Source organism: Oncorhynchus nerka, linkage group LG28 (assembly GCF_034236695.1).
Source record: "Oncorhynchus nerka isolate Pitt River linkage group LG28, Oner_Uvic_2.0, whole genome shotgun sequence".
NCBI lineage: Eukaryota > Metazoa > Chordata > Actinopteri > Salmoniformes > Salmonidae > Oncorhynchus > Oncorhynchus nerka.
In genome coordinates this window covers 67,503,333-67,530,905 of record NC_088423.1, presented here as the reverse complement: position 1 = coordinate 67,530,905, position 27,573 = coordinate 67,503,333, and the positions used below count along the sequence as shown (strand labels likewise).

The 27,573-nt window shown below is 43.8% G+C and overlaps 2 protein-coding genes across 5 annotated transcripts in view; both read right to left on the bottom strand.

Moving 5' to 3' along the window:
• The window catches only part of LOC115113587 (putative solute carrier family 22 member 31), an 18,636-nt gene extending 9,184 nt beyond the window's left edge, over nucleotides 1–9,452 (bottom strand). Inside the window, exons 1-5 of one of the 2 annotated variants that reach the window (XM_029641380.2) lie at nucleotides 8,398–9,452; nucleotides 5,679–5,782; nucleotides 5,385–5,539; nucleotides 1,683–1,851; nucleotides 1,351–1,460 (exon numbers count right to left, since the gene is read on the bottom strand). In XM_029641380.2, coding sequence (XP_029497240.2) covers nucleotides 1,351–1,460; nucleotides 1,683–1,851; nucleotides 5,385–5,539; nucleotides 5,679–5,782; nucleotides 8,398–8,787 — 928 coding nt within the window. In that variant the 5' untranslated portion in view covers nucleotides 8,788–9,452. Of the gene's footprint in view, nucleotides 1–1,314; nucleotides 1,461–1,682; nucleotides 1,852–5,384; nucleotides 5,540–5,678; nucleotides 5,783–8,397 lie in introns of both variants that reach the window. The other variant, XM_029641379.2, reaches the window with a different exon arrangement.
• A 5,877-nt stretch (nucleotides 9,453–15,329) lies between these two features.
• Nucleotides 15,330–27,573, bottom strand: part of LOC115113595 (ankyrin repeat domain-containing protein 11-like) — a 142,279-nt gene continuing 130,035 nt past the window's right edge. For 2 of the 3 annotated variants that reach the window (XM_065013028.1, XM_065013029.1), the window contains 8 exons: nucleotides 27,137–27,337; nucleotides 25,737–25,879; nucleotides 25,493–25,640; nucleotides 18,101–25,347; nucleotides 17,812–17,910; nucleotides 17,161–17,328; nucleotides 16,933–17,025; nucleotides 15,330–16,814 (listed from right to left, as the gene is read on the bottom strand). In XM_065013028.1, the coding sequence (XP_064869100.1) occupies nucleotides 16,629–16,814; nucleotides 16,933–17,025; nucleotides 17,161–17,328; nucleotides 17,812–17,910; nucleotides 18,101–25,347; nucleotides 25,493–25,640; nucleotides 25,737–25,879; nucleotides 27,137–27,337 (8,285 nt within the window). In that variant the 3' untranslated portion in view covers nucleotides 15,330–16,628. The remainder of the gene's footprint in view (nucleotides 16,815–16,932; nucleotides 17,026–17,160; nucleotides 17,329–17,811; nucleotides 17,911–18,100; nucleotides 25,348–25,492; nucleotides 25,641–25,736; nucleotides 25,880–27,136; nucleotides 27,338–27,573) is intronic. The other variant, XM_065013030.1, reaches the window with a different exon arrangement.

Here is a 27,573-nt window from a genome sequence, read left to right as displayed (position 1 = left end):
CACCTGTGGACGTCAGGCCCTCATACCACCCTCATGGAGTCTGTTTCTGACCGTTTAAGCAGACACATGCACATTTGTGGCCTGCTGGAGGTCATTTTGCAGGGCTCTGACAGTGCTCCTCCTGCTCCTCCTTGCACAACGGCGGAGGTAGCGGTCCTGCTGCTGGGTTGTTGCCCTCCTACGGCCTCGTCCACGTCTCCTGATGTACTGGCCTGTCTCCTAGTAGCGCCTCCATGCTCTGGACACTACGCTGACAGACACATCAAACCTTCTTGCCACAGCTCGCATTGATGTGCCATCCTGGATGAGCTACACTACCTGAGCCACTTGTGTGGGTTGTAGACTCAGTCTCATGCTACCACTAGAGTGAAAGCACCGCCAGCATTCAAAAGTGACCAAAACATCAGCCAGGAAGCATAGGAACCGAGAAGTGGTCAGTGGTCACCACCTGCAGAACCACTCCTTTATTGGGGGTGTCTTGCTAATTGCCTATAATTTCCACCTGTCTATTCCATTTGCACAACAGCATGTGACATTTATTGTCAATCAGTGTTGCTTCCTAAGTGGACAGTTTGATTTCACAGAAGTGTGATTGACTTAGAGTTACATTGTGTTGTTTTAAGTGTTCCCTTTATTTTTTTGAGCAGTGTATATGGGGCAGCAGGGTAGCCTAGTGGTTAGAGCGTTGGACTCGTAACCGGAAGGTTGCAAGTTCAAAGCCCTGAGCCGACAAGGTACAAATCTGTCGTTCTGCCCCTGAACAGGCAGTTAAGGCCATTTTTGAAAATAAGAATTTGTTCTTAACTGACTTGCCTGGTTAAATAAAGGTAAAATGAAATCAAATAAAATATACAGACATGTACATATATAGGGCTGTGCGGCCCCCCAAAGAAATGCCACCCCACACCATGACTGACCCACCGCCAAACCGGTCATGCTGGATGTTGCAGGCAGCAGAACGTTCTCCACGGCGTCTCCAGACTCTGTCACGTGTTCAGTGTGAGCCTGCTTTCATCTGTGAAGAGCACAGGGCGCCAGTGGCGAATTTGCCAATCTTGGTGTTCTCTGGCAAATGCCATTTGTATATATATACATGAATTTGTGCGTGTATAAATGTGTGTGTATATACATATATGTATAGAGTCATCTTCATTTCCTCCTTCCTGGCTGCTGATGCGCTCTTAAAGTGGCAGCGCACGGTAAAGGCTCTGTCCAGGATTTTGCCACAACCAGTTACACTACCCCAGGCAGCAGACATTATTCATTGACACAGACTAGCTACAAGGGCCAGGATAGGGTGGGGGATGATGATACCTGAGAGCAGGTTCTCAGCAGGGTAGATGTCCTCACCGAGACACACTCTGTTCCTGATGGAGAAGCTCTGGAGACACCTCTTAGCCTGGTGGATCTGACCTGTGGCCAGAAGCCAGCGTGGACTCTCGGGAAACACTGATGGACAGCTGAGGTGGATACGAGAAAACAGGAATAGAAAACACACCTCTCTCTTTCTCCATCCATGACACTTTCTCTACTCTGTCCTTCCACAAAAATATATAAAAATGAATTATAATTATAACACACATCCCTCTTTCTCCATCCATGCCTCTATACTTTCTGTCCCAAGACATAGACAATATACATTATACTGTGTATCCACAAAATAATTCTTACGACAGACTCACCACCAATAGGAGAGCAGCAGGAGCAGTGGCAAGGTAGCCACTGCTTGAAGAACTGGCCAATCACGACACAGCACCGCCAGCCCTGGCAACAAGAGCTCTGCCGCGATGGCAAAGAAACCGCTGACCATTTCAACCATGAGACGATGGGGAGGATCACACAGCTCCAGTCCTGGAGAACACAGAGGGAGATGAAGAGAGGATGAAGAAATGAGATAAAGGATAGAGAGAAGAAAAATGCAACTGGATCTAGTAGCCTGAATGACCATAAGACTATTTGTGACCGTTTGTGAAATCCACTCTACCTTGACCTAAACTCCAATGCCCTAGTTCTCCTCCTTCAAAACCCCTCAGAGAAAACAAAGGAAAAAAATATACTCATTTCCTTCCAGTATGTTCTGTCCTGCTATTTTTCCCCCACTCCCCCTTTTAAGAACTTTCTGGTAGTAGATCACTGAGAGGCAGTCCTCCAGAATTCAGCCTAAAACCAAAAGTCTGGACTCAATTTACCAGTGACCTTAGAGGAATGATCGAAGAGCAAATATGTATGTGGGTGTATTAAAGCCAGACTGCGGTGGGCCTCCCTCTCAGGCTGTATCTAGCACCATTACTCCCATACACAGAAGGGTCTTAAAAACACATTGAGCACTCCTTGACTGCTTTCACTTAGCAAAGATTTGTCCACATACAAACACACGAGTTCACACAATCACCTCACAATCACAGGAAGGTTACAGCAAGAAATCCCAGACCCCCCCCCCCTTACAATGGAACAACATTGGGGAGGAGGCGTCTCTTGGTCCAGGGGTGGCCTAGATATCATAGCCCACAGAGCCTTGTATTACCTCACACTCAAGCTATCTCAGAGAGGGAGAGGGGTGTAAAGGGGGGAAGGAGGGAGTGAGTGAATGAGTAATGCTCAACTTGGTTCAAGGGTGTGATTCCAACCAGTTCCCTTTGAACCCTAACATGTACAGCAGTGCAACAAGATGGCACCCGGTGACCCGGGTATCCGACCACAGCCCCGACAGACAGTTAATCCCTAACCTGTCACCTTCCCCTATCCGTTTAACTTCCCTCTATGACTTTCCCTTCATTGATCCTTGATGTTTGTTGGCAACAGAGGGAAGCCCCCAAGTGAGTAACCCAGGGGCTAGGGGTTGGTGTGGGATCATGGGGTATAAACGAAGGAACTTCTAAGCAATAGAGGGCTATGGGCAACCAGGAAGTAAAAAACATAAATCCGGGACAGTCCAAATAGTATGACATGTTACGTTTTGTATGTATTAATTTGTGGTTGTCCGTCATCCATTTCATTCGATACGTTACGAATTTGCTGAACTTGTGATATGTTACAGATTCCAATTTGTTGTGGCTAATGTTAGATAGGTGGCTAACGTTTGCTGGGTTAGGGGTTAAGAGTTAGGTTAAAGTCATGCTAAGTAGTTGCAAAGTAGCTTAAAAAGTAGAAAGTAGTAACAAATTTGCTAAAATTCTAAATTCTGTGATAAGAATCAAAACACACAACCTTTGGGTTGCTAGACGTTTGGCGTTCAAATTATATGCCCACACATCCACCCTGCTTTCGTTTGCCTTAAGTAACCATACCAAACGTAACATATCATATGAGTGTCTCGGATTTACATTTACTATGTTAAGTCTTCTCTATGAGACCACGTTGCTATGGGAAGTATGGGGGAATACCATGTCAATATGTATTTGTTCTCAATGTTTTGACGTGAAACTGGTGACAGTTGTGAATAACGTTCCATAGTTGGAAGAGTTAATTGAAAATAATGCCATTGTTGATTAGATGCTTTTTTTCATTAATTAGGTTATTTTCTCTTGAACCATAATAGTGTATCTGCTAGAAAGTCATGGAGAATATGGACACATAAATGAAAACTTAAGATTTTTTAAAACATTTTAAATACAGTTATCAAAGTATAAATTACCAGAGCTATGATAGAAAATATATGGCAATCTATTCATTATCAAAATGACTGAAGATTCCCGTAACTTTGGAAAAATTACAAGTAGCTTTGCCCTACTTTTAGAAGAGTGCAAAGGACATGTAGTGGCAGCGAATTGTCCCAGTTCCATTGATTTCCATACAATATTGACACAATGAATTAATCTTCTCACGCTATTGATTAAAGTAGAACAAGCTAATCAATTTCAGTCTGCAGTGCCTGCTTGGTAAATGTTGATGTGTGAGCAGTTAAGGTACTAATTTAGCAAAATACTCTGAACAAAACGCAACATGTAATTTCAAAGATTTTACTGGGTTACAGTTCATAAGGAAATTAGTAAATAAAAAAAATAAAAAATTAGGCCCTAATCTATGAATTTCACATGACTGGGAGTTTTTTTTCTTTTATTTAACTAGGCAAGTCAGTTAAGAACAAATTCTTATTTTCAATGATGGCCTAGGAACAGTGGGTTAACTGCCTGTTCAAGGGGAAGAACGACAGATTTGTACCTTGTCAGCTCGGGGGTTTGAACTTGCAACCTTTCGGTTACTAGTCCAACGCTCTAACCACTAGGCCATCCTGCCGCCCCATACAGATATGGATTTGTTTGTCACAGATACAGTACAAGTAGGGGCGTGGATCAGAAAAACAGTCAGTATCTGGTGTGACCACCATTTGCCTCAAGCAACGTGACACATCTCCTCTGCATAGAGTTGATCAGGCTGTCTATTGTGGCCTGTAGAATGTTGTCCCTGTGAAGTTGCTGGATATTGGTGGGAACTGGAACAAGCTGTTGCACATGTTGATCCAGGGCATCCCAAACATGCTCAATGGGAGATGTCTGGTGAGTATGCAGGACATGGAAGAACTGGGACATTTTCAGCTTCCAGGCATTGTGTACAGATCCTAGCGACATGGAGCCGTCCATTTTCATGCTGAAACATGAGGTGATGGCGGCGGATGAATGGCACGACAATGGGCCTCAGGATATCGTCACGGTACCTCTGTGCATTCAAATTGCCATCGATAAAATGCAATAGTTTGTTATCTGTAGCTTATGCCTGCCCATACCATAACCCCACCATGGGGCACTCTGTTCACAACGTTGACAATAGCAAATCGCTTACCCACGCAACGCCATCTGTCCGGTATAGTTGAAACCGAGATTCATCTGCGAAGAGCACACTTCTCCAGCGTGCCAGTGGCCATCATAGATGAGCATTTGCCCACTGAAGTCGGTTACGACGGAAAACTGCAGGTGAAGGTGAAGACCCTGGTGATGACGAAGAGCACGCAGAGGAGCTTCCTTGAGACGGTTTCTGACAGTTGCAGAGATTCTTCAGTTGTCCGGGTGGCTCGCCTCAGACCATCCCGCGGGTGAAGAAGCCGAATGCTAGACGGACGGGGCATCATATATTGTTAGCTTTCTTCCGTGTTTGAGAAGTCAAAGCCCTTAGGATTAGTTATGTACAGCTGCCCCTGCCATCTTGATTTCCTTGCATTTTTTTCTCCTCTTCGTTCTCGTACCGTCTGCTATTACTTTTACTAATTTAGTTAGTATTCTGGTAATAGACGCCTAATGGGGTTCTAAACCGGTAATACCTTTAATCCCGGGATAAAAGAAGGACGGTATGACGATATGAAAATGTGGATCCTGCCCAACCCTAAACTGCCTCATTAAGTGTGTACTCAGGAGTGGGCGGTATTAGTAGGGTAAGTCAAGTGTACTTACTGGCGAGGTAAGAGGAGAGGAAGACCCCAGACAACATGGCGCCCTGAGACAGGCGTAGCAGCAGAAACACTACAGGGCTGTTGGACAGACACACAGCTACTCCTAACAGACCGGACAGAGACACAGACAGCAGGAAGCCCTGTCGACGACCCAACCTGAACATAGAGAAAAGACAGTTAGAGATACATAGCTTCCCATGTACACATATTAAACATTCATAACAGCCTAATACCAGTGGTGAAATTAATACAATTGTAGTTTACAATTATACAGACACAACAGGGGGGGGTTTACCAGTCACACACGGTGCCCAGGAGGATATATCCCACAATCCACCCTGTCATGAAGCAGATGTGCTGCAGAGGAATCTTCCAGTAGTCCCTACACACTAGGTTCCACTGTGGAGCAGAGAGAGAGCGAGATGGTGAGTCATTCCACCTCAAAAAGAACAAGAAAGAGGCTTGACACCCACCATCTCAAGATTGTTTTGAAATCGTTTCTGTAGTTGGAAAAATATAAGATTGTGGCCTCCCGAGTGGCACAGCGGTCTAAGGGACTGCATCGCGTCACTACAGATCCGGGTTCGATCCCGGGCTGTGTTGCGATCGGGAGACCCCTGAGGCGGCGCATAATTGGCCTAGCGTCGTCCCGGGTTAGGGGAGGGTTTGGCCGGCTGGGATGTCCTTGTCCCATTATGCTCTAGCGAAGCAAGCAGTGTGTCAAGAAGCAATGCGGCTTGGCGGGGTTGTGTTTCGAAGGACACATGGCTCTCGACCTTCGCCTCTCCCGAGTCTGTACGGGAGTTGCCGTGATTGGACAAGACGAACTATCAATTGGATATCACAACATTTGGGAGAAAAAGGGGTAAAAAGTAACAAAAAAAACCAAAAAATACACAAAAAGAAGATTAGCATTCCTTAAACATTATTTGATCTCTGAGCGATTAAGCTAATTGATTTAACCTAAATTGGTAAATGTATTGTGTTAATTTATTGTAGTAACTACTTGGGTGCAATCAATTAGCTTAATTTCTCAGAGATAAAATGTTGTTTCAACAAAATAATGTTTCAGGAAGGCTAATCTTATCTGTTTCTAACTACAGAAACGATGTCAGAACAATCTGAGATGGCGGGTGTCATGGTTTCCTGAAATGACACAGAATGACCCTTTTTCCACATAGTTAGGAATAGAGTTCAAGAGCCAAGTCAATGGAGCCATTGAAATAATGACATAATAGGTGGCCTATTTCTTCATCCAGGATTTTATTTCCAGTGTAGAAACATTCCGGGGGCAGATTGAGCATACCCTATTTTTAAGGACAGTTAATAAACATGCCTGGAAAATGTGTGAAACTGTAGCTCCTTTCTCCCTTATTATTACATAAGTAAGAATTATAGGCCAGTGGCACACAAACACACACAGACACACAGACTTGAGGGCAACGGAGAGCCTTGTGTGAAGGAGGAGGAATTCAGCTGTGTGATAGATATCATCTCCTGATTGAATAAGAGTGACTGCAGATAGGTTTATCACATTAGAGCCACTGCACTTTGGTTTCCAGTGCCTTCCACCATTCCTCACCCTACTCCAATGCTTTCTTTCTTCCTCCCCCAACTCTTCATTTGCTCTCTTTCCCTCCCTTGCTTCATCTCTTGATCTGTACCTATCATCCAACCCCTTAAATCAGGGCCAGAAGGACCTCCATTCCTGCTGTATGATGTTTATACCCCCGTAGGAACAGGAACAAATGTCCTGTGACATCACGGAGAAAGGAAGCCAGGAGTGGGGGGTCAGGGCTGGTTGCTTCCTATCGCCAGGGAAACATGTGAGAGTAAATACTTCACATCAGGGCCACTGCCTCCCTTGTTGATTTCCTGTCCAGCCCGCACACACTGTCTCTCTCTCTCACACACACACACACACACACACACACACACACACACACACACACACACACACACACACACACACACACACACACACACACACACACACCAGTATTTGCCTTGTGTCTAAACATTTCCGTAACTGCTGATACTTTTGTTTACCAAGATCCCTTTTATGTATTTGCACAGTGGGATGGGCCTGCCCCTTTTTTGATATTAAAATGGGCTGGTGAGATTAGTCCAAGTGCAATAAGTCAACATTTAGTTAGCTTTCCCCTAGAAGCAAAACAGGACAACTTTAGAGAGGCATTGATTGTGCTGGTCTGAAATAAGAATAGAAGCCTGGTAGTAAGAAATATGAAAAAGGGTTCCCTTAGAGCCAAATAAATTCAGTTGAGCTCGAGTGTTCCTTGTTTAAGAGATGGCTACGGGTCAGTACAGAAAGATGAACGCTCATCCTAAGAGTGACCCCTCTCATGTGCTCTGTTGAGGACATATCTTCCCTGGAACTCCATCAGGGTGGAGGAACACTGCTGTCCCTGCATTTCCTGTTGTGCTGCTTTCATCACATAAACACCCATATTGCATGGCTCTGCACAGCAGTCCCGTAATGTAATTATTATATAAACAGACTAATGTGATCTGATTTAAAAAAAAAAATCATATCAGCACTGTTTCTCTGGTCATCTTATTCAGGACATAACCAAAACAACATGTATCCCAGAGTTAAAAACTCAAAAGCATGTTTACCAACGACAGATTTCAGCAATGAGTAGGCCAAACAGGGCATCCCGTGTCATCTATTGATGTTACCTATTGATGACCAACTTTAGCCCCAGCAGTCTGTCTGGGACAATATCAATGAACACACACGTTACAAAGCCCGAAGTTATAGGCTAAACCCAAATCTACTCTTGAGTAGGCTACGTTGAATGGATGAAGAACATTCGACAGGGCTTGGAAAAGATATCCACACATTAGCCTGAAAAAAGGCTACTTGTAAACCAAATTAGTTAAGGTAAATGCGTCGTCACAAAAACATCACTTGCACATGAATGATTGCTAAGCTGGCACAAACTCTCCAAAAACAACCACAAACCATCGAATCCAAGTATATATTTGTTTACCTCGGTCACGTAGTTGCTCTGAAGCGCCGCAGCTTGGTCGTACTCCCATCCTCTCGTACATGGCACTATCTCCTTTGGAATGCTGTCTATGAAGTTGGAGACGTTTCTAGGGTACTTATAAAGTTCACAGTGACTCAGTCCAGAGCCATTCACCCACGGTATGGTAAAATTGAGATACCCTTGTCTGGAATAATTACTGAAAAGAAAACCTGAAGGTAAAAGAGCCGGGTCGGGTTTACAGTGGTACGACCCGGGAATCAGAGTGTAAAAAACGTCGCAAAAAAGGTTCAGCGTCACAGCAAAGTTCGGAAACCAGCTGAATATGGAAACAATTCTGTTATATCGTCCATATCCACCGATTCTGGTATAAATCTTCGTTTCAAAGTCCATTGTTAGAGACCGTGCCGAAACCGCTGTTAGTCAGTGGTGCGGGACATCCACACACACCGCAGGGCATGGCAGGACAGGCTAGATGAGGAAGCACAACTCCAGTCAAGTGGGCAGGTCGGTGAGTAACCGAAATGTCATTGGTGGGAAGTCCATCTGCTCGTACGCACTGTAGCCTAAACCTACTTCGCACTGACAGATTGCCATATTTATTAACTTAATTCAGAGGATGGCAGAAGGGATCAAGTTGTCAAGTCTATTTTTACGGTTTCATTCAATTAACATGGTCAACAAACACTGCTCGAGGAGTCAGGTAACAGGGGAGGTGAATAGAGGTCTACTGGAATTATATTTTGGAGTGGAGGTGTCACTGTCAATTGAAACGCTTGTATGATTGCAAATGGTTACCTCTTCATACCTGGTTCATACGTAGCCTTCTATAAATACTTGTCAGCGAATATAATGTCATCTACTGGTCATATTGCATGGCAAAAATAGGCCTGTTATATACCCACAGGTCTTGAAGTTCTCAAAAAGTCTAAACCCCTCATGATCATAGATCTAAATATCAGCCAAAAACATACACTTGTCCACCTGCTGGCAAAGCAAAAGATAAGCACCAGTGTTTCCGCTACCTCTGTATAGACAGTTTTCTAATTGGTTTCAGTTGACCACTTTGGTGCCACAGAAGCCTGAATGTTGCCTCGAGGGCTTTTGGGACAAACTAGGGATTAAATATAGGGATAAAATGTAAATTAGCTGTCAGATAAATCTGGTGCAACACATCCCTTCTCATACTGAGACTGATGATTTGTTGTACATAGTCCCTGCCAAATAAAGAATACACGGGTGTAAAGTGTTACACGTGTATACTGATTGGTATTCTATCAATTTAACTTGCCTGTGATAAATGTGCTAATCAATCTTAATAAAAATGAACTGTTAAATTTCCTCATTTAGTTCAGAAACAGTGTGTGCGTGTTGGCATGGTGCTAAAAATAGATGTGCCCATCTCCCGAATGACAAGGCATATTTAATTAAGAGTGTATGAATGACAAGGCATATTTAATTAAGAGTGTATGAATGACAAGGCATATTTAATTAAGAGTGTATGAATGACAAGGCATATTTAATTAAGAGTGTATGAATGACAAGGCATATTTAATTAAGATTAACATGAATGAGGACAAAGTAAAAGCAGAAAACAGGAAATATTTCAACATTTTATTTACGAACATAATCTCTGAGGAACAACAGCAGTTCTCGCGCTCTCTGTACATGCAACTGTAGAAAATAACTATTTAGAATTTTTCTATTTTTTATTTTCTCGCCTTTGTTTTTGCAGGAAATCAACACAGCTAGAGGTGAAAGTACTGGATCTTTTACAGCACTGACGATAGCATCAACAAACCCCTCCCCCCATAGCTGCTCCAACAATATGTACACAATTCAACTACATTGTACAAATAAAAAAAAGTGACATTGTTACATCACCTGCAGCGAGCGCACTGTCTCGTTGCTGTTAGAACCCCACATTCTACGCAAGTTTAGACTAGTACAAAGAGGAGGGTGCAAAACGTCCTGGGATATTTATTTACAACTATGTACAATGTCTCCAACGCATTACAGGAGGAAAATTTACACAGCGGAGACCTTTAACTGAAATATACCACAGGTGTCGGAAAGATAATAAATATGTTATTTGTTACCATTTAAAGAGTAGTTCTCCATGCTTTATTAGTCATTTCCCATTCTAAAGAATAAGCTACTGTCTTGTTCAATAAAGGAGAAAAAGAAAACTAGAAAAAGGCTTGAAATTGTGATTCTATTATGCAAAATAACAGTATGTCCAGTTAAATATTAAATGAACACTCAGATGGACACAGTAGAGGTAACTTGTTACAGACTGATGAGAGGTCACAGGGTAATCTAGGGCATTACCAAGTGGTTCACTGTATGGGGGGAGATGGGAATGAGACAGGTGTTTGTTACATTTCCTAATAGAAATGATTCTTCACTGGTGTGTTTTGGAAATAATATTTGGACATGTGTAAGGGACACCAGTGTCTGGACAAAAATCACAGGGGATGTTGTCTTTATCAACCAAATGTATTAAAATAAATGCTAATGAAAAATACACATTTTAAAAGGTTAAAACTATTGCTCTGTATGTTTGCTGTAAGCTTTGAATACCGAGGTTGGATTTGACACTGTAATTAACTATCACAATTTCAAGCCTTTGTGGTTCAATAAATGATGAAATAAAGAAATCAAGGCAAGGGCTCAAACCATTAAGGTGAGAGACACGAAACCGAAACACACTTGATGTCTTGTAAACAATATTGAGGGTGTGAGGGTGTAGTAACGGTATACATTCTGCTCATAAGAAGTGATTGACATGCCACTGGTTTTTTTCTTATGTACGAAGCATAAAACACAAGACAAAAAGACAACACCCAACACTACATACACGGATCTGAAACACACAAGAATTCTGTTGACAAATCTCCCCCTCCCCCTCAGAAAAAAAGCTAAAAAATAAATAAAATAATAAAACAATTGAGGGCTTTAATCAAACTGCTGAAGTCTACATGACCCTGACTACCTGTGTTATGGCATTTATTTACGATTTTACTGCCTTATGACTAGATTTTCCTCTTTCAAAATGTCCAGGACTACAACTAGTCAACTGCCCGTACACTGGAGTAGCAACACCCATTGCACTTGAATAGACATATCATACACAGCTATGTTGAACGTGTGTACATAACGTCACAACATGTCACTTGATATTGCCATTAGGATGACTGACAGGCATCCTATGTGGTAGGTCAAAACATAAAAAATAAACAAATCAGGACCCACCAAAAATGAAGAAACAATCAATTCTCACAAATCAATTTTCCAATTGGATAAAAAACATGAACATCCTAAACTATCACTTTTGCAACATTCTTCCCCCCTTTGTGTACGAGTTAACTAAGTCTGCTTTTTGGTTCATGAAATTGAGGTGAAAGTTGAATAATTGTCTAGTCTAGGCCTTACTCTTAGCATGGTAAACAACCCAATAGAGTAAAGTATGATGGCCTACTGAATATGAATCAAAGAAACCCCTGACAAATACATACACCTACACTTGGAACAGTTGAGAAGCTATAGTGAAACAAACTACCTGCCTGTTAATATCTGTCCACTAAATAGTTCTGAATAAACTGGGTGATTGGTCATAGAAAGGATTTCTGAGTTGAACAAAAAAGGATTTTGATTAAAAGGCTAATTAAAAAAGATCTCATTCATGGGCATGTAAGTCAAACCTAGTTCTTTTAAATCAAAGAAACAATTTACCTATGTCACGCAGAGGAGTATGATCACCCTTTGAGTATTTGAAGAGTAGCACTTTCTACTACTGTAAACATATCTCCACTACTGTACAAAACTAGATAAATAGAGGGGGTCCATACTTGCAAACATTAGAAAAAGTTTGAGTTTAAACTCTATCTGTCTCAAAATGTGCATCAGCCATTTCAAATCATGACATAGTTGCATGTGACAATGTTACGTTAGCTGTTCCACATTACATAACCTGGCACATTTAGCCCTATGCTAACCTGATTAGTTGGCAGTGATTATTTCCTGGAACAAATTCCACATCAGTCTATCAAAGATCGCAGACGTTATATCCACCAACCAAATGGTATTTCTAATTATAGGTCAAGTTTTCCACCAGAGGGATATTGTAAGCCTCCAAATTCAAGGTTTACTTTTGTTCCACTTGGTCTGTAAAGTATAGCGTCCCAACATTGCATGACGCATCCTTGACTATGCTGCTACTAGCCACTAACTAGCTACTAACTAGGCAAAATTCAAAAGGCATGTTTTCGCATATATGGCAACATTTTTGCTTATCCTTTTCACACACATCCGTGTGCTTTAACAGGAAAAAGATAAAGGTCATTTAAGTTAATCGTACATTGCTAAAAAAAAAAAAAGAAAGTTGAAGAGCCTTATGGTCTTGTCAAATAGCCATCATGTACCCCTACTACCATCGCTGCGAGGAGTCATATGCCGCTAAGGCGGTTAGAGGCCCCTTCATGTCAAGCTTTTTTGTTAAAGGTCTAATGCCAACATTTTTATCTCAATATCTGGGTAACAATTAAGTACCTTACTGTGATTGTTTTCAATTAAAATGGTCAAAAATACAGTAGCTTCTAAAAAAAAAAGTTGATTCTCCAGCAAGAACTTTGCTAGGACTGTCTGGGAGTGGAAATAGGGGCCTAATTGGAGGAGCCTAATGGGAGGGATGTGTAACCTGAAAACTCAATTATTGGCCTATTAAACGTATACTGCCTGGTGATGTCACCGGGCAGTCCAAAAACCCCACCCAGCCAAACAAGCTGACATTTCAAACAGCTCTTACACCAAGAGGATGATTCTAATAATGCATATAAAATGTTGTAGCCTAAATAAGAAAATAAGTGATGATTTTGGTCTAACAGTAGAGTTATACTATGCTATTATATTCAGTATGTTAGGCCTATGTAGAATACTAATGAATCATTAAGTGATCTTGCGAGACATAGACTCCGCTTTGATCTAAACTTTATTCAAATCCTTAAGTCTATTGACGTACCTGTGTGACAATCTAATAAACATTTAAAAAATCCCCATAAAAATCTGCCAGTTTAAGCTAGAGATGTGTTGTTTTGCATGGGATGCATCTCAATCCACTGCATCCACCTATGTCAGCCTTCCACATCTGAGGTGGTAGGTGGCAGAGCTACAGCGCTGTTTGTCAGACCAGGAGACATTTTGAAAATCAGCCTTCTCACGAAAATGTCTATAGCGTCCAAACGGTTGGCCTACTAACTAATATTACCACTCTATGGAAAGATTAGACTGTCAAGAACACAATGGGGTCGTGGTTTTGCTCTATGACCCCCACAACTGTCACGGTACATATAACCCTGGTACCGGTTTTAAAACAAATGAATGGAAGTATGGAGGTAGTTTTGTGCCCAAAAAAAGGGGTTAAATATGTGTCCAAAAATATATGTACATTTCCTGATCTCCTAGATATAGGACAGACACTTCAAAACCTTATGATTACATTTTTTTACTGTCTGTTTTTCCATTTATGAATGTGTTATTCAATTTGTTTCTATAGTCTATAGTAGTAAAGCCCAAATTCACAATTGTATCCCCAAAAATGTGTGTATATTTTTTCATACCTAGAGGGGTCCTAAAATTCTAAATCAAATAGCTAAATGATCCACGGTATGACCATATTAAAATAATTCCATATGTTAGCTTAGGAGAACCCCCCCCCCCCCCCCCCCATCTCCAAAGGCTTTTAGAAGTTCAACAAGGACCATTCTGAGAAGTGGCAGACAGTTGCAAATGGCAAAAATGACCAGGAGCCAGGCTCGCTACGTTGAGTTATTGGTCCAGTTCTCTCATGGAAAAGGGTTCTATTACATCCATCTAAGTCAAGATTTGAAATTGACTGATGCAGAATTTGTAACCTGACAATCACTGCCGTCAGGTCAGGTTAGCATAGGGCTGTGTGTGTCTGGTTATGTAATGGGAACAGCTAACATTTAGCATCTTATCACATGCAACTACGTCAACGATTTGAATTGGCTGATGTGCATTTTGAGACAAAATATTTTTTTTAAGGTAATTTTTTTTTGTAATGTTCACGTATGGACCCAGGGAGTTTGGAAGCTAACACATTCCAGAATTAAAGCAAGAATACATTTTTAAAACCAATATGGAATGTGGCCTGTATCTTTGCTAAAAAGGAGAAGTTTTAGGTGGTATACAGAAGAGATCAGGAACATTCATGTCAATCTGATGTGGCCTGAAAAACAGTTAACCTGTATATGATGTCTATGACAGTGACATTCAAAAAGGGAAGTTAAGGATTTCAAATATTGAGCTGGCTATCAGATCCCTAGTCTTGTGGCTTGAAAATTCTCCAACATGATGAATATTATTCATAAAGACCCACACATACAATTAAAGTCAAATTAATGGGTAGATTAAAGAAAGAAAAAGACAAAAAGAAAATCCCACCCAGAATTATAAATGTTATGGTTTTTCTTGTTAGTAGCATTTCTTTCTTGACCAATCCAGATGCACCCTTGTTTGACTTGCCCAACACTGAGTAAATTAAAAATATTCACTGTAAAAAGGCATTTTCTTGGTTTAGATTTTTTTTTCAGATATAATTGTGTAATAAAGCAATGACTAATATAACTATTCTATTCTTTAAATCATTTTATAACCATTTTGCTACATCTGAGGACTATAGTTGTGGCCCTTAGTTTGGGCATTGTTCAAAACGGTGGGGTTTTGTACTGCCTATGTACGTTGTGGTGATTCCAACACAGGTAACTCATTTTGACCAGCCCTGGACAAAACCTATAGATGGGAACGTTACAACTGTGCACTGGAGTCTTTAAAATACTGACAACGTGTGCACATTTTGGCCCATGGGTATGAGGGGGAAAGTGCTGCCCGAAAGTGAACTGTACATACAAAGATCATTTTTATTCATTTATTTTTTTACACTTAACTGAGTGATGTTACAGTACATACGTTATTTACAACTGTGCAGTAATGTGTGGCAAAATAAATTATCTAGAAGGCAGCAAGAATACATTGGTTAACGAATATAAAAACTGTACATCATTTACGGAATACAATTTTTTTTCAGTTTTTCTTTTTTCCCATTAAACTAATATTGGCTCTGTAGTGTTTCAAGTCACTTCCTCAGAAACAATTAAATGCCCAAGTAAAGAAACAGACAAAAAGAATATTCTCCTCTAAACCACCATCTGTTTAGTCTTGAATCTTTGAATCGCAACATTCTTGTATTATTCTTTTATCCTGTTTTTCCATTTGCAGTCATAGTTGCAGGTGAACAGGTGTGTGTGTGTTCTACCTAGCTTGGCAGAGTGTCAGAGGCTGGTTCTTCCTGCATGCAGAGCCAGGTGACCAGACTCTGGTGGGGATGCTCCGGTTCATCCCCATTCTCTGCCTCACTCCTCTGCCCAGGCCATGAGGCGGAAGATGCTGTCTCTACACCTCTGGCATTAACCCCCTGACACACTCTATGGACCCTTGGCTGTACTCTGCTCTGCTCCGGGGCAGGATGCTGGTTCTACCGGGTGTGGTGGTGGGCTGTGGACAGAGAGGACTGAGGCTCTCTGACTGAGTGTGGCCTTATGGTCCTGACCAGAGAGACAGAGTCCACACAGACTCTCCTATCCTTTCAACAGGAAGAGGCTGGAGGCCCCGCAAATGCCACATGTTACACCACCACATCGCGCATGCATGCCCTTCTGACCATGTGCTGCTTTCTCCTCCTCAAGGCTCACCTGGAGCTCTGTGTCCACTGTGGTGCCTCATCCCCATCCACCAGGAGATGATTCAGAATGGTGGGAGGGCTCCTCTCCAGCGTTCCTTTGTGGTTTCATTCACGGGGACCAAAAAATTCAGAAAAATATTTCTCCCCTATTCTCTGTCCAAACATCACCTAAAAGGGAGGTGGTGTTGGGCGCTTCAAAGCAAAGCCGTTTTTTGCTTTTTATATTCTGAACAAAAGCATAAAAACTTGAGGGATGAAAGTGCAAGTTGTGTTTTTCCCCGGTAAAAAAATGCTTCCTCCTCTCATGGAAGAGAATCATTAGCAAGTTTTTTTTTCTTTGAATTTTTTCTATATAATATATAGGTTTTATTCCTCTTCAAACCGGCTAGCCCTTACCATACGTTCTGTTTGATGTCTCTTTGAAAAGTGATGATATTTGACCTCTAACTCTGTGAACGAGTGCATGTTTCTGTCACGCGGGCAACAGCACAAAGTCATCGTTGACGTCAACCATTGGCACGTAGAAGGAGGGGACCTCGTTGACGCACAGAGACTTGTGTACAGCAGGGTCCAGCTCCTGCACCTTCAGTTGCCACTCCATCCTCTGCACTGCGTTCAGGGCAGCTGCCTCATGCTGCTGCCGCATTAACAGACACGTCTGAGAGGAGAAGAGAGAGGTCATTATGCTACTGCCATACACAGATACCCCGCATATCAACCAAACAGCAAATGTGCCATAAAATAAGATGTATGGTCCTTCATGCGGTCATATTTACCTTCATGCGGTCATATTTGTCATCCACATCCTGAATCCAGGAAATGAACTGGCGAGCATTGAAGCGATCTCTCACTGACTTGTTCTCATCACCCTGAGTTAAAGATGACAAGCGTTAAAGCATGTCAGATGTTATTGTTTTATATGTATATAAAATATTAAGAGTAATTGGAAGAGCTGACTAAACAAATCCCACGTGAATGGCCCTGTCTGTCAACTTTCTGCCCACCTTTTTGACCACCCACAGACGCACCTGACTCTCTGTTGGCATGTTGTACACCTCAGAGTCCAGTAACATAGTGCAGGCACTGAATGGGACAGCCTGATTGGCTATCGTCCTTGCCGCTCTGCAATGGACCCGCAGTACTTCTTGCTCACACGAGACAATAAGCTTTTCCTGGAAGGAAAGTCAATACAATAACATTTGAGAGAGAGAGAGGGAAAGAGAGTGAGAGAGAGGGAAAGAGAGCAAGAGAGAGAGAGAGAGAGAGAGAGAGAGAGGGAAAGAGAGCGAGAGAGAGAGAGAGGGAAAGAGAGCGAGAGAGAGAGAGAGAGAAAGAGAGAGAGGGGGAAAGAGAGGGAAAGAGAGCGAGAGAGAGGGAAAGAGAGAGGGAAAGAGAGAGGGAAAGAGAGAGAGGGAAGACAGACTGGAGTTTCAACTTTACTTCAAAATCTTTTTGAGCAAACTGATATGGTTAATGTGAAATGTCACACATTTTTTACAGTGCTTGGTTGGAGAAATGCATATTGCAGTTGCATTTCTATTACATAGCAGCTTTGAACATTCATCAAAGGATCGTTCAAAGCACTCCTTCTCAGTGCGACTTCAGAAGTGAGATGGATAGATATTAGGGAGGGTACAGTGAGCCCGTGTTCTTACCCTCTCTATGCTGTGCTGCAGTCTGAGCTTCCCCCTCACTGTCTCCTGCTGTCGAAAGAGCTCCTTCAGGGGCTCCGATAACGATGGAGGTGGAGCAATCTGAGAAACCAGGGCAATGATTATTTGAGGTCATGATGTAACAAATCTTTCCATTGCAACAAAGTTCAAACTTTTGTTGTAAATGTGCTGTGCGGTTATTATAGGTGACAGTTACTTGACGTGTATCATTGTAATGAAATCTATGAATCAACAGAAGTGTGAACATTTGTAGGGGAAGGGAGGGACTCACCACTGGGATGTGCAGCTTGCTGAGAGGCTTGCCATCCAGCAGGTAGGAGCCTGTGTAGGTCACATACTCAGCGTAGCACTGAGGGGCCTGTGGTGTGATGTAGCACAAGATCTTCCTCTTCTCCTCTATTTTTTTCCGTATCTGCAGGTATTCGAAGTAAGGGTTAGAGCGGTCACTGTGGTAGGGTTCTATGTCATCCAGTTTGATGGCATTGACAATGACAGCCAGCGTCTGTTGAATCATCTCCCTGGTCTGCTGCATGGCTGTGTTGACCAGCTGAACCTGCGGTTTGGGGAACTTCCTCTTGCGTGGATGCTGTGTCTGGGATTCCTCTTCCTCCACAGGCCGCCCTTTAGTTTTGCTGACCACTACAGGAGGCGGCGGCGGAGGAGTCGGGGTAATGGCTGCTGTGGTGGAGATGGTGGTGACAAGTTCCTTTTCTTTCTCCAGAACAACAAAGGGAACAAACGTAGGGGTGGGAATAGGGGTGGTTGTGGTTACAGCCATGCTCATGGTGACAGGGGTAGGGACAGATGGAGGTATCACGCTAGCAGGTATAGTGGTGGTGGTTGTACTCTCTGCTACTACTCTACTACTCTGCTTTTTTGTGGTGGTGGTAGTGGTGGTATTCTCCTGTTTTGCCAGCATCTGGGCCCTGTTTCTGGTCATCCTCTGTGGGATCTCCTCCACCTTCTTGGGAAGGTCAGTTGACAATGTTGTCAGAGTGACCGTGAGCTTAGATGTTGTCTCAAGAGCCTCCGAAACATGGACTGTACCAGAAATCGTGACAGCAACTGGCAGAGGAACTGAGGGGACAGGACTGCAAGTTGGCCCAACAAAGGGATCTGATATCTGCCCACTTTGTTCTGGTTTAACAGTTGTCAAGGAGTCCATACATGGAGTAATTACAACTGATAATGACTCGGTCAGTGACATCTGCCTGTGATGCTGAGTATTGTTTGTATTAACAGCTGAGAACATCATGTTTCCATCACTCTCATCAGTCTCTTCATATGTGGCTCTGTTTTCAAAGACCTGTGGTTTCACAAAGTTATTTTCAGGGACATTCTGAGGCTCAGACTCAAATTCTGGTTGGAAATTGTGTTTTGGTGAGGGCACAACCAAATCCTGCAAAGAATCATTGAGTGGTAGGACCTCGGGAGGGCACAGGGGTTTGGCCAGGATAGGCAGGTCAACTTCCATAAGCTCTTCACCCTCTATTGTTTCAATAGCAGGAGGCCTTATATGAGCAGGTGGAGGCTTGTAGTCGGCTGGCTCTGCATCTCTGACGTCAAGCTCTGGCATCTCCTTGTCTGGCAGGGAGGTCGGGAGGGAGAGAGAAGGGAGGTCAGGTAGAGAGAAAGGGCCAAGATCATCCAGCTCATCCACTGTAGCTGAGAACGGGTCTGTCCAGGGCACCACTGGCTCGTTGCTTACTGCTAGAGGCATATGGCTCTCAGAAGTAAAGCCATGGGAGTTTTGTCTGCCATCTTGTACTGCACAAGAAAGCTCTGAGTCCATCTGGTGATTATCCTCCAAGTTTGGCTTGCAGTCTGTGAAGAAAGACTCTAACCTTGTGGAGGATGAGGTGGTTGTCAAGTAGTTTGGTTCCAATTCCATAGGTGTCATTTCAGGTCTTGCTGGAGAAATTGGAATGTCCTCCACAGCCTCTTTTTGCTCGTCAAAGTCAGGGTCAGGCACATAAGACCTGTAAGCAGCATATGGAGGGGTCACTGATGGATGGCCAGGTATGGCAGTAATGTGCTGCAAATCACTGTCTGAATGCGAGAAGGGGCTGGTTATCTTGGAGACCGCTGCCTCTATTTCCCCATAAGTCCTTTGAGGAGATTTCAAAATCATCTCAGAGTTCCAGCTGATGGTATGATCACTGGAGTTCTCCACCAGGTTGGGTAGTGGATGTGGGGGAGTCAATTGATGCACCTCTGCAACTCTTCTCTCAGGAGATTCAGCCCAGCTCTTCCTCAAAGGCTCTTCAACTCTTGGAGGAGAGAATGAGCAGACGTCCCTCGTCTCCTCAGCAGCATGATGATCAGAATCGGTTGGTTCTTCAAGGTCCCCTTCCTCCTCCTCCTCTTCTTCGTCTTCCTCCTCCTCCCCCTCCTCTTCGTAGTCCTCTTCTTCCTCCTCCTCCTCCTCCTCAACAACAGGGGGCAGATACTCACTGCCACTGACTAGGTCAGAGGGAACAAGACTGTGCTCACTTTGATGAGGCTCAGAAAGGTCATCAATATCCAGGGGAGGAAGAGCAGCAGGTGCAGGGGTGGGTGGAGCAGCAATGTCCAGACACGGCTCCTGGGGGTCAGGTCTGTGGACTGGCGTTGAGGGCTTCATCAGGAAGTTGTTGTAGACACTCTCAGGTAGGTGTTCACAGGTCTCTGTGCCAGCCATTGCTGTGGTGGCCCCATCTAGTGCAGGCTGGGCAAGTTCCAGCCCGGGAGACAGCATCCTAATAGGTGAGAAGTAAGGAGGAGACAGGCATTCAAGTCTTTCCACTGATGCTGCCTTGTCTTCTGGAGGCTGGGAGGCTGCCAAGTCAAACTCAGAGGCGTCTGGCAAAATGTGTTGTAGAAACTTGCTAGCTTCAGCTTTGAACTCATCTTCCAGGGGTCTTCTAACATCAGACGAAGCCGATCGACTGACAAGGGGCAACTGGAGATTCTTAGCCGGAGTTATACAAGTCCCTTCTTGGAAGGTGTGTGATGAGTTGGAGTACCTGTCAAAGAAGGATGGGGAGCAGGCATTCATAGACATGGCCATGGCTGATGAGTTCTGACAATCTAACCCATCAAACATTATATCAGGGTAGTCCTCTGCACTGCAGGATGGAGTCCGTGGCGTCTGCATGATTTCCTCATAGCTGGGACAAGAGATTACAGATGTGGGGGTGGGAACACCCGTTGGTCTATTCTGATCTTGCCGAGGTGAGGCAGGGAGATTTTCTTTCATCTGTTGGCCTGCAAGCCAGTCCTTTGAATTTTGAGTGTCAATGGGTTGTGGCTTTCTTTCTGGAGACATAATTTGGGCTGGGAGACCAACATCTTTGAGCTTCTTCTCTTTCAATGCAGATTCTAAACTATTAGATTTTTTGGATGATAGTTCATTGCGATTTTTCTTTATTTCCTCAGTGGACTTAGTTTTATCCCTAAGTTTAGGATCCCCTGATCTGTGTCTTAGTTTCTCCATCTGCTTCATCCTCTCCTTATGCTTCTTATGGCGTTCTTCAATCTCCTGGTCTTTTAAACCTAACATTTGCCCAAAGCTGGTTAGTTTGAGATCCCCATCAACCAGAAGCTTTGAACGTGGACGGTTGTCTTTTCGAGCTGTGTCTTTAGATTGAATTACTTTTTCATTTTCTTCTTTAACCTTGGACTTAACATGATCCACCCTACTGTCTTTGTCCAAAGAGTCTCGGTTTCTCTCTTTTTTCACATCAAATTTGGGACTGTCTTCCTTTGATCTTTCCTTCAAATTGGTAATTTGAGGACTCTCTTTCAATCCAGATTTAATCTCCTCCTTGGAGTGTTTAAGGGATCCAAAGCCATCCGTGTACTTGTGCTTCTCCTCTTTAACTTTCTCCTTATGTTTCTCTTTTTTCTTTTTGTCCTTGATCTTATCACTGATGACAGTACTCAGTTTGTCTTTGTCAGCTTTTTTAGACATCTCCTTTTCAAACTCCAATGTCTTCTCAAAATCATCTTTATCACCCTTAGACCCAAATGGAAATGTGTAAGGGTCCGCTTCTAATGGCATAGGCTCTTTCTCGAAGGGCAGACTTTCTCTGCGTCCATAGGATTCTCTTATTTCCTCTATCTTGTCTTGTTTATCCCCTTTTTCCTTCTTGACTTTGTCCTTCTCCTTGTCATGACTCTTTTTGGAGGATGACGAAGATGAATGCCGGTGCCTCTCTTTCTCTCTGAACTTGTCTTGAGGATTAGATATGGAGAGTGAGTCTCGTCTCTCATCAGTAATGTCTGGAAGGCTGATGTTGGAGGAATCATAGTAGCTGCTGAGCACTGGCTCATGAACCTGATCAGTGAAGCTGTCTGAGGATAACTCACTGTTCTTGTCATTGGAGTCATCCTTGTAGTCATTCATGGCCTCTTCCTCCAGCTTCTCCAAGAGCGACTTTTCATTTTCCCCACTTCCCTTTGAGGGCTTTCTGTCGTTAACATGATCTTGCTTGTCTTTATATTTACTCTTGGTCTTTTCCTCATTGGCGTCCCTCTTGTCCAGCAGCTTCTGCTTGTTTTTCTTCTCTTGGTTTGAGTCCACAGCCATTCTGTCTTTGCGTTCTTTGTGTTTTGCATCAACAGAATCCTTTACCTTTTTATCTTTGTTGTGTTTCTCTAACGAACCCTTCCTCTCTTTCCCCATATCAAATGTGGTCTTGTCTTTTTTCTTGTGGTCTTTTTCTTTCTGTTTTTCTGTTGTGTGTTTGGCCTCAGCAGAATATTTTCTGGGCTTTTCCGTTTGGAAGTGATCAAGCTCATCCCTGTCAGATGTGGAGTCTTTCCTGTGAGAATCGGACAACCCAAGGGAATCACTTAACTTGGCCACACCCCCATTGTAATTGTCTTCTTCATCCTCACTTTCATCTGTGAAAATGTCTGCGATCTTGTACCATGTTTTCTCAGGTTTAACTTTCTCAGGTTTCCTTTCCTCCTTCTTCACCTCAAGGACATCTTTATCCCGGTCAGCATGCTTGTCCTGTGAAGCTTTTTCTTTCTTGTCCTTAGTTTGTTCTGAAGACACCTTCCTGTCCTTGTCTTTGTGTTTGTCTTTAGCTCCCTCCTTCTTGTCTTTAGAGCCTCTATCTGTGTCTTTTTCTTTCAAAAGCTTCTCAGTTGAGGTCCTCTCAGGCTTCTCCTTATCCTGTTCTATAGATCGGTCTTTAGGCTTTTCCTTGTGTTTGTCAGCTTTAGTCTTTTCTCTCTTTTCCACCCCATCTCCCTTTCTGTCCTTCTCTTTTCCAGAGTGGTTCCTTTCTCTAATTTCACATGGTTTGCCGACAGGTTCAATTTCTTTGAAGGAGGCCTCATTCCCATAATCGTCTCTTATAGACTCCTGTTTGATTTTCAAGTCCTTTCTTTCTTTAGTGAACTCATAGGAATCTTTTCGGTCTCTACTGCTGTCCGTGGAGTCCTTCTCTTTCTTCTCTTTGACAGTATCTGCAGATTCCTTTCGTTTCTTCTCCTTTTCCACAGAGTGGCTGGAGTTGAGTTTCTGTTTTTCGGTCAAATCCTTTTTCTTGTCACAGATTCTTTCTGAAGAGTCTTTCTCTTTCTTCTTGGAGGTAGGCTCTTTCTCTGACCGTTTGTCATTATGATCTAATTTCTTGTCTTTGATTTTGTTCTCCTTCCTCCGGTCTCTACTCTCTATTTTTTCAGTCTCAACGATCAGCTTTACAGTGTTGTTTGCTTTATATTCTTTGTAGTCCTTCACAGGAGGAGCATCCCAGCTGTCATCTCCATATAGGTCGCAGTCAGAGGAAAGGTCTGACGCCCATCGGTCGTGGTGGTCGTCTGAGGCACTGAGCTTGGTGTCTTCTAGGTTTAAGAAACGGTTACTGACATCATAGACTTCATAATCAGGCTCTTCCTTCAGAACCTTTTCTTTCTTAGATTTTTCCTTCTCCTCCCTGGCATTTTTCTCCTTATCCACCTTAATATGTTTTTCTTCTTTTTGCTCACTGCTCTTCCTGTCTGGTTTAGATGACTTGTCCTTTGACTTTTTCTTCTTCTCCTCTTTATGAGTCTTTTGTTGTTTCTCCTCCTTGGGCTTCTCTTTTTCTTTGAGGCTCTTTTCTTTTTCAGTTTTCAAGGGCTTTTCCCTCTCCTCCTTGCTTTGCTTCTCCTTGGTGGACTCTCTTGTTTTCTTGGATTTCTCCTCTTTAGCAGTTCTTTGCACCTCTTTTCCAGAAGACCAGTCTCTGTCCTCAGATTTGCCTTTCGACAACCTGTCCTCCTTTTTCAAATGCTCTTTTTCATGTTTCGACAGCTTGACCTTGCTTTCAGCTGGGGACTCAGTCTCAACAAGGAGTGACTTTTGCCTTGAATCATCAAAATCAAACGAGAAGCTTTTAACAAATTTCTCGTTCATGTCTTGATTGAGCACTAAACTGGGAGCTTTTTCTTTCTCTTTGTTTTTGTGCTTGTGTTTGACTTTATGCTTTTTCAACACTTTGCCATCTTTATCCGTTTTGGAGACCGTACTATCTGTGTTGGAGTTCTTGTGAAAGTCAGAGTTCTTTTTGTCTAGTGCATTGGTGTGCACATTGTTTTTCTTTCTGTTTTCCTGTGCTTTCTTTCTCACCTGTTTCACTGACTCGACACTCGAGTCGGCAGAGGAGTAGTCCGACTCACTGGAAAGCCTTGTTCTAACCGAGTCAGAGAGGGAGCTTACATCTGACCATACAGGAGATGACACAGTCTTCCAGCCGTCTGTCCTCCACTGCTTTGGGTTATGCTCTGTCAGCGAGGGTGTCAGTTTCTGAGAGCTCATGCTTCCATGAGAAGAGGAGGAAGAGGATGCAGAGTGAGTACTGAACGCAGAGGATTCTTTTAGGCTCATTGTGGAGTCCTTTATACAGTTCGAGCTCTTCATAGAGCCTTCATCATCCTCACTCCCTATGTCCCCACAATCAGAGTCAGAAGTGCAGAATTTGTCATTGACTTTACCAAATCTGACCTCCTTACTGACATTATTCTTTGTCTCCTTCTTCCGCTTCTTCTTAACTTTAGTCTTCTCTTTCTGCTGTTTAGAGCTCAGTGTAGCAGAGTCCCGGGCCTTGGTATTAGTAGGTGGCGCTGGTTGCCGTGGTGTGGGCATAGGTGTGAAACACAACGTCCCATCATCCTCGTCTGAGCTGTCAGAGAGAATCCGTCTAACAGCCTTCTTTGGTGTGAGCGAGTTGCTTTTGGAATAGGTTTTGACCACTTCCCCCTTCGGTACTGAAACTAAGCCGCCAGCCTTGGTGACACTGGGAGACTCCTTGCGGAACTCTTTCTTGAGCAAGTGCTTGTCGTCCACCGGAGGGACGCGCTCTTCCTCATCGTCCTCGTCAAACTCATACTCGTCCTTGACGGGGGTGGTTGTTGTGGATAGGGGCTGATCCAGACCTTTCTTCCCTTTCAGCTTCAGGCCCTTCTCAAACTCTGAGTCTGTGTTATTGCCATCCACCGAACTGGATGGGGCAAACGATGGGGCATCTTCTTCCTCTGAGGATTCTGAAAAATAGATAAATAACAGTTAAAGAACAGCAAAAATCTGTCACACCCAGTGGTGAAAGAAAAAGCAAGGAAGTTAAAATACAAGTAACAAATGGCAGAGTGAAGGTGTTCAGAGCTACTCATGGTATAAAATGTCACACACCTGACGAGCTCTCCTCACTGGAGGTATACGTGCCTTTTCCAAGCAACAGATTGAGCATTGTTGGTGAGTTCGCAACCTTCAACGCGGTTTCACCCCTTCTGTTGCTTTGTCGAGGGTCCCCTCCATATCTTAAAAGCAACTTTACCACCTACAAAGAAACATAAACATTGAAACATTGGTCTCAGACCTAAACGGGGCAGTTGGCTTTCGACATGAGCAATCGCAAACGTAACGCTGGAGTTACCTTGAAGTGCCCGTTGTTTGATGCGTCATGCAGAGGGGTGTCGTCGTCCAGGCCCTTGGTGTTGACCTCTGCACCGGCTGCCAGCAGCTGCTTGGCCACGTCGTAGTAGCCTCGGTTGCACGCTTCATGCAGTGCAGTCCAGCCTGTGAATCCCAAACACAGTTAAATAACGGCTCTAATGTTTCTCAAATGTCGGATTCAAAATTATTATCGCACCCAATTATGAACAATTTAGATGGCTAGAGAAGCAAAGAAATGTGCAGCTATTTACATAAATATAAAAAGTAATACAGAAGTATGGAGATATGAGGTGAAAAGCAGGAGCATGGAGGAGGAGAGAAGGAGGAGCAGAGAGAGAGAGAGGAGCAGAGAGAGAGAGAAGAGCAGAGAGGAGGAGCAGAGAGAGAGAGAAGAGCAGAGAGGAGGAGCAGAGAGAGAGAGAGGAGGAGAGAGAGAGAGGAGGAGCAGAGAGAGAGAGAGAGAGAGAGAGAGGAGGAGCAGAGAGAGAGAGAGAGAGAGAGAGAGAGAGAGAGAGAGAGGAGGAGAGAGAGAGAGAGAGAGAGAGGAGGAGCAGAGAGAGAGAGAGGAGGAGCAGAGAGAGAGAGAGGAGGAGCAGAGAGAGAGAGAGAGGAGGAGGAGGAGCAGAGAGAGAGAGAGGAGGAGCAGAGAGAGAGAGAGAGGAGGAGCAGAGAGAGAGGAGGAGCAGAGAGAGAGAGAGAGAGGAGGAGCAAAGAGAGAGAGAGAGAGAGAGAGGAGGAGCAGAGCGAGAGAGAGAGAGAGAGGAGGAGCAGAGAGAGAGAGAGAGAGAGAGAGGAGCAGAGAGAGGAGGAGCAGAGAGAGAGAGGAGGAGGAGCAGAGAGAGAGAGAGAGAGAGAGGAGGAGCAGAGAGAGAGAGGAGGAGGAGCAGAGAGAGAGAGAGGAGGAGGAGCAGAGAGAGAGAGAGAGGAGGAGGAGGAGCAGAGAGAGAGAGAGAGGAGGAGGAGGAGCAGAGAGAGAGAGAGGAGGAGGAGGAGGAGCAGAGAGAGAGAGAGAGGAGGAGGAGCAGAGAGAGAGAGGAGGAGCAGAGAGAGAGAGAGGAGGAGGAGCAGAGAGAGAGAGAGGAGGAGGAGCAGAGAGAGAGGAGGAGGAGCAGAGAGAGAGAGAGAGGAGGAGCAGAGAGAGAGAGAGAGGAGCAGAGAGAGAGAGAGGAGGAGCAGAGAGAGAGAGAGAGAGAGAGAGAGGAGGAGGAGCAGAGAGAGAGAGAGAGAGAGGAGGAGGAGCAGAGAGAGAGAGAGGAGCAGAGAGGAGGAGCAGAGAGAGAGAGAGGAGGAGCAGAGAGAGAGAGGAGGAGGAGCAGAGAGAGCGAGGAGGAGGAGCAGAGAGAGTAAGCTGACCACCAGCCTGCAGTGGCAGCGACTCACCTGCGAAGTCTTTTACATTCACGTCCGCTCCCTCACTGATGAGCTCCTTGATACGGCGTGCCTCTCCACGGATGGCTGACCGGTGCAGCCTCGTCTCGCCCCTCTCATTTCTCTTGTTTACTTTGTCTTTGGTTTTAGATGCAGAGTTTGGCGTTCCCTTCTGGCCCAGACTTGACTGTGACTGATGCTTTGGTGTTGTGTCTTCAAGAACAGGACAAAACCAGAGTTAATAGAATTGGCATGATTCATTTCTATAGTAAAAACATGAGCCAAATGAGCATAGGGCTACATATTACAGTAGTACCATTATGTAACAGTGCATAATATTTCATTGAAAAACAACTGTTACAACTCCATCGCCTGTAGGTGGCACTCTTGCTCAAGACATCAGGAGGAGAACTCCAAGACTCCCAATTGCTCGAGTTCATTTCATCACA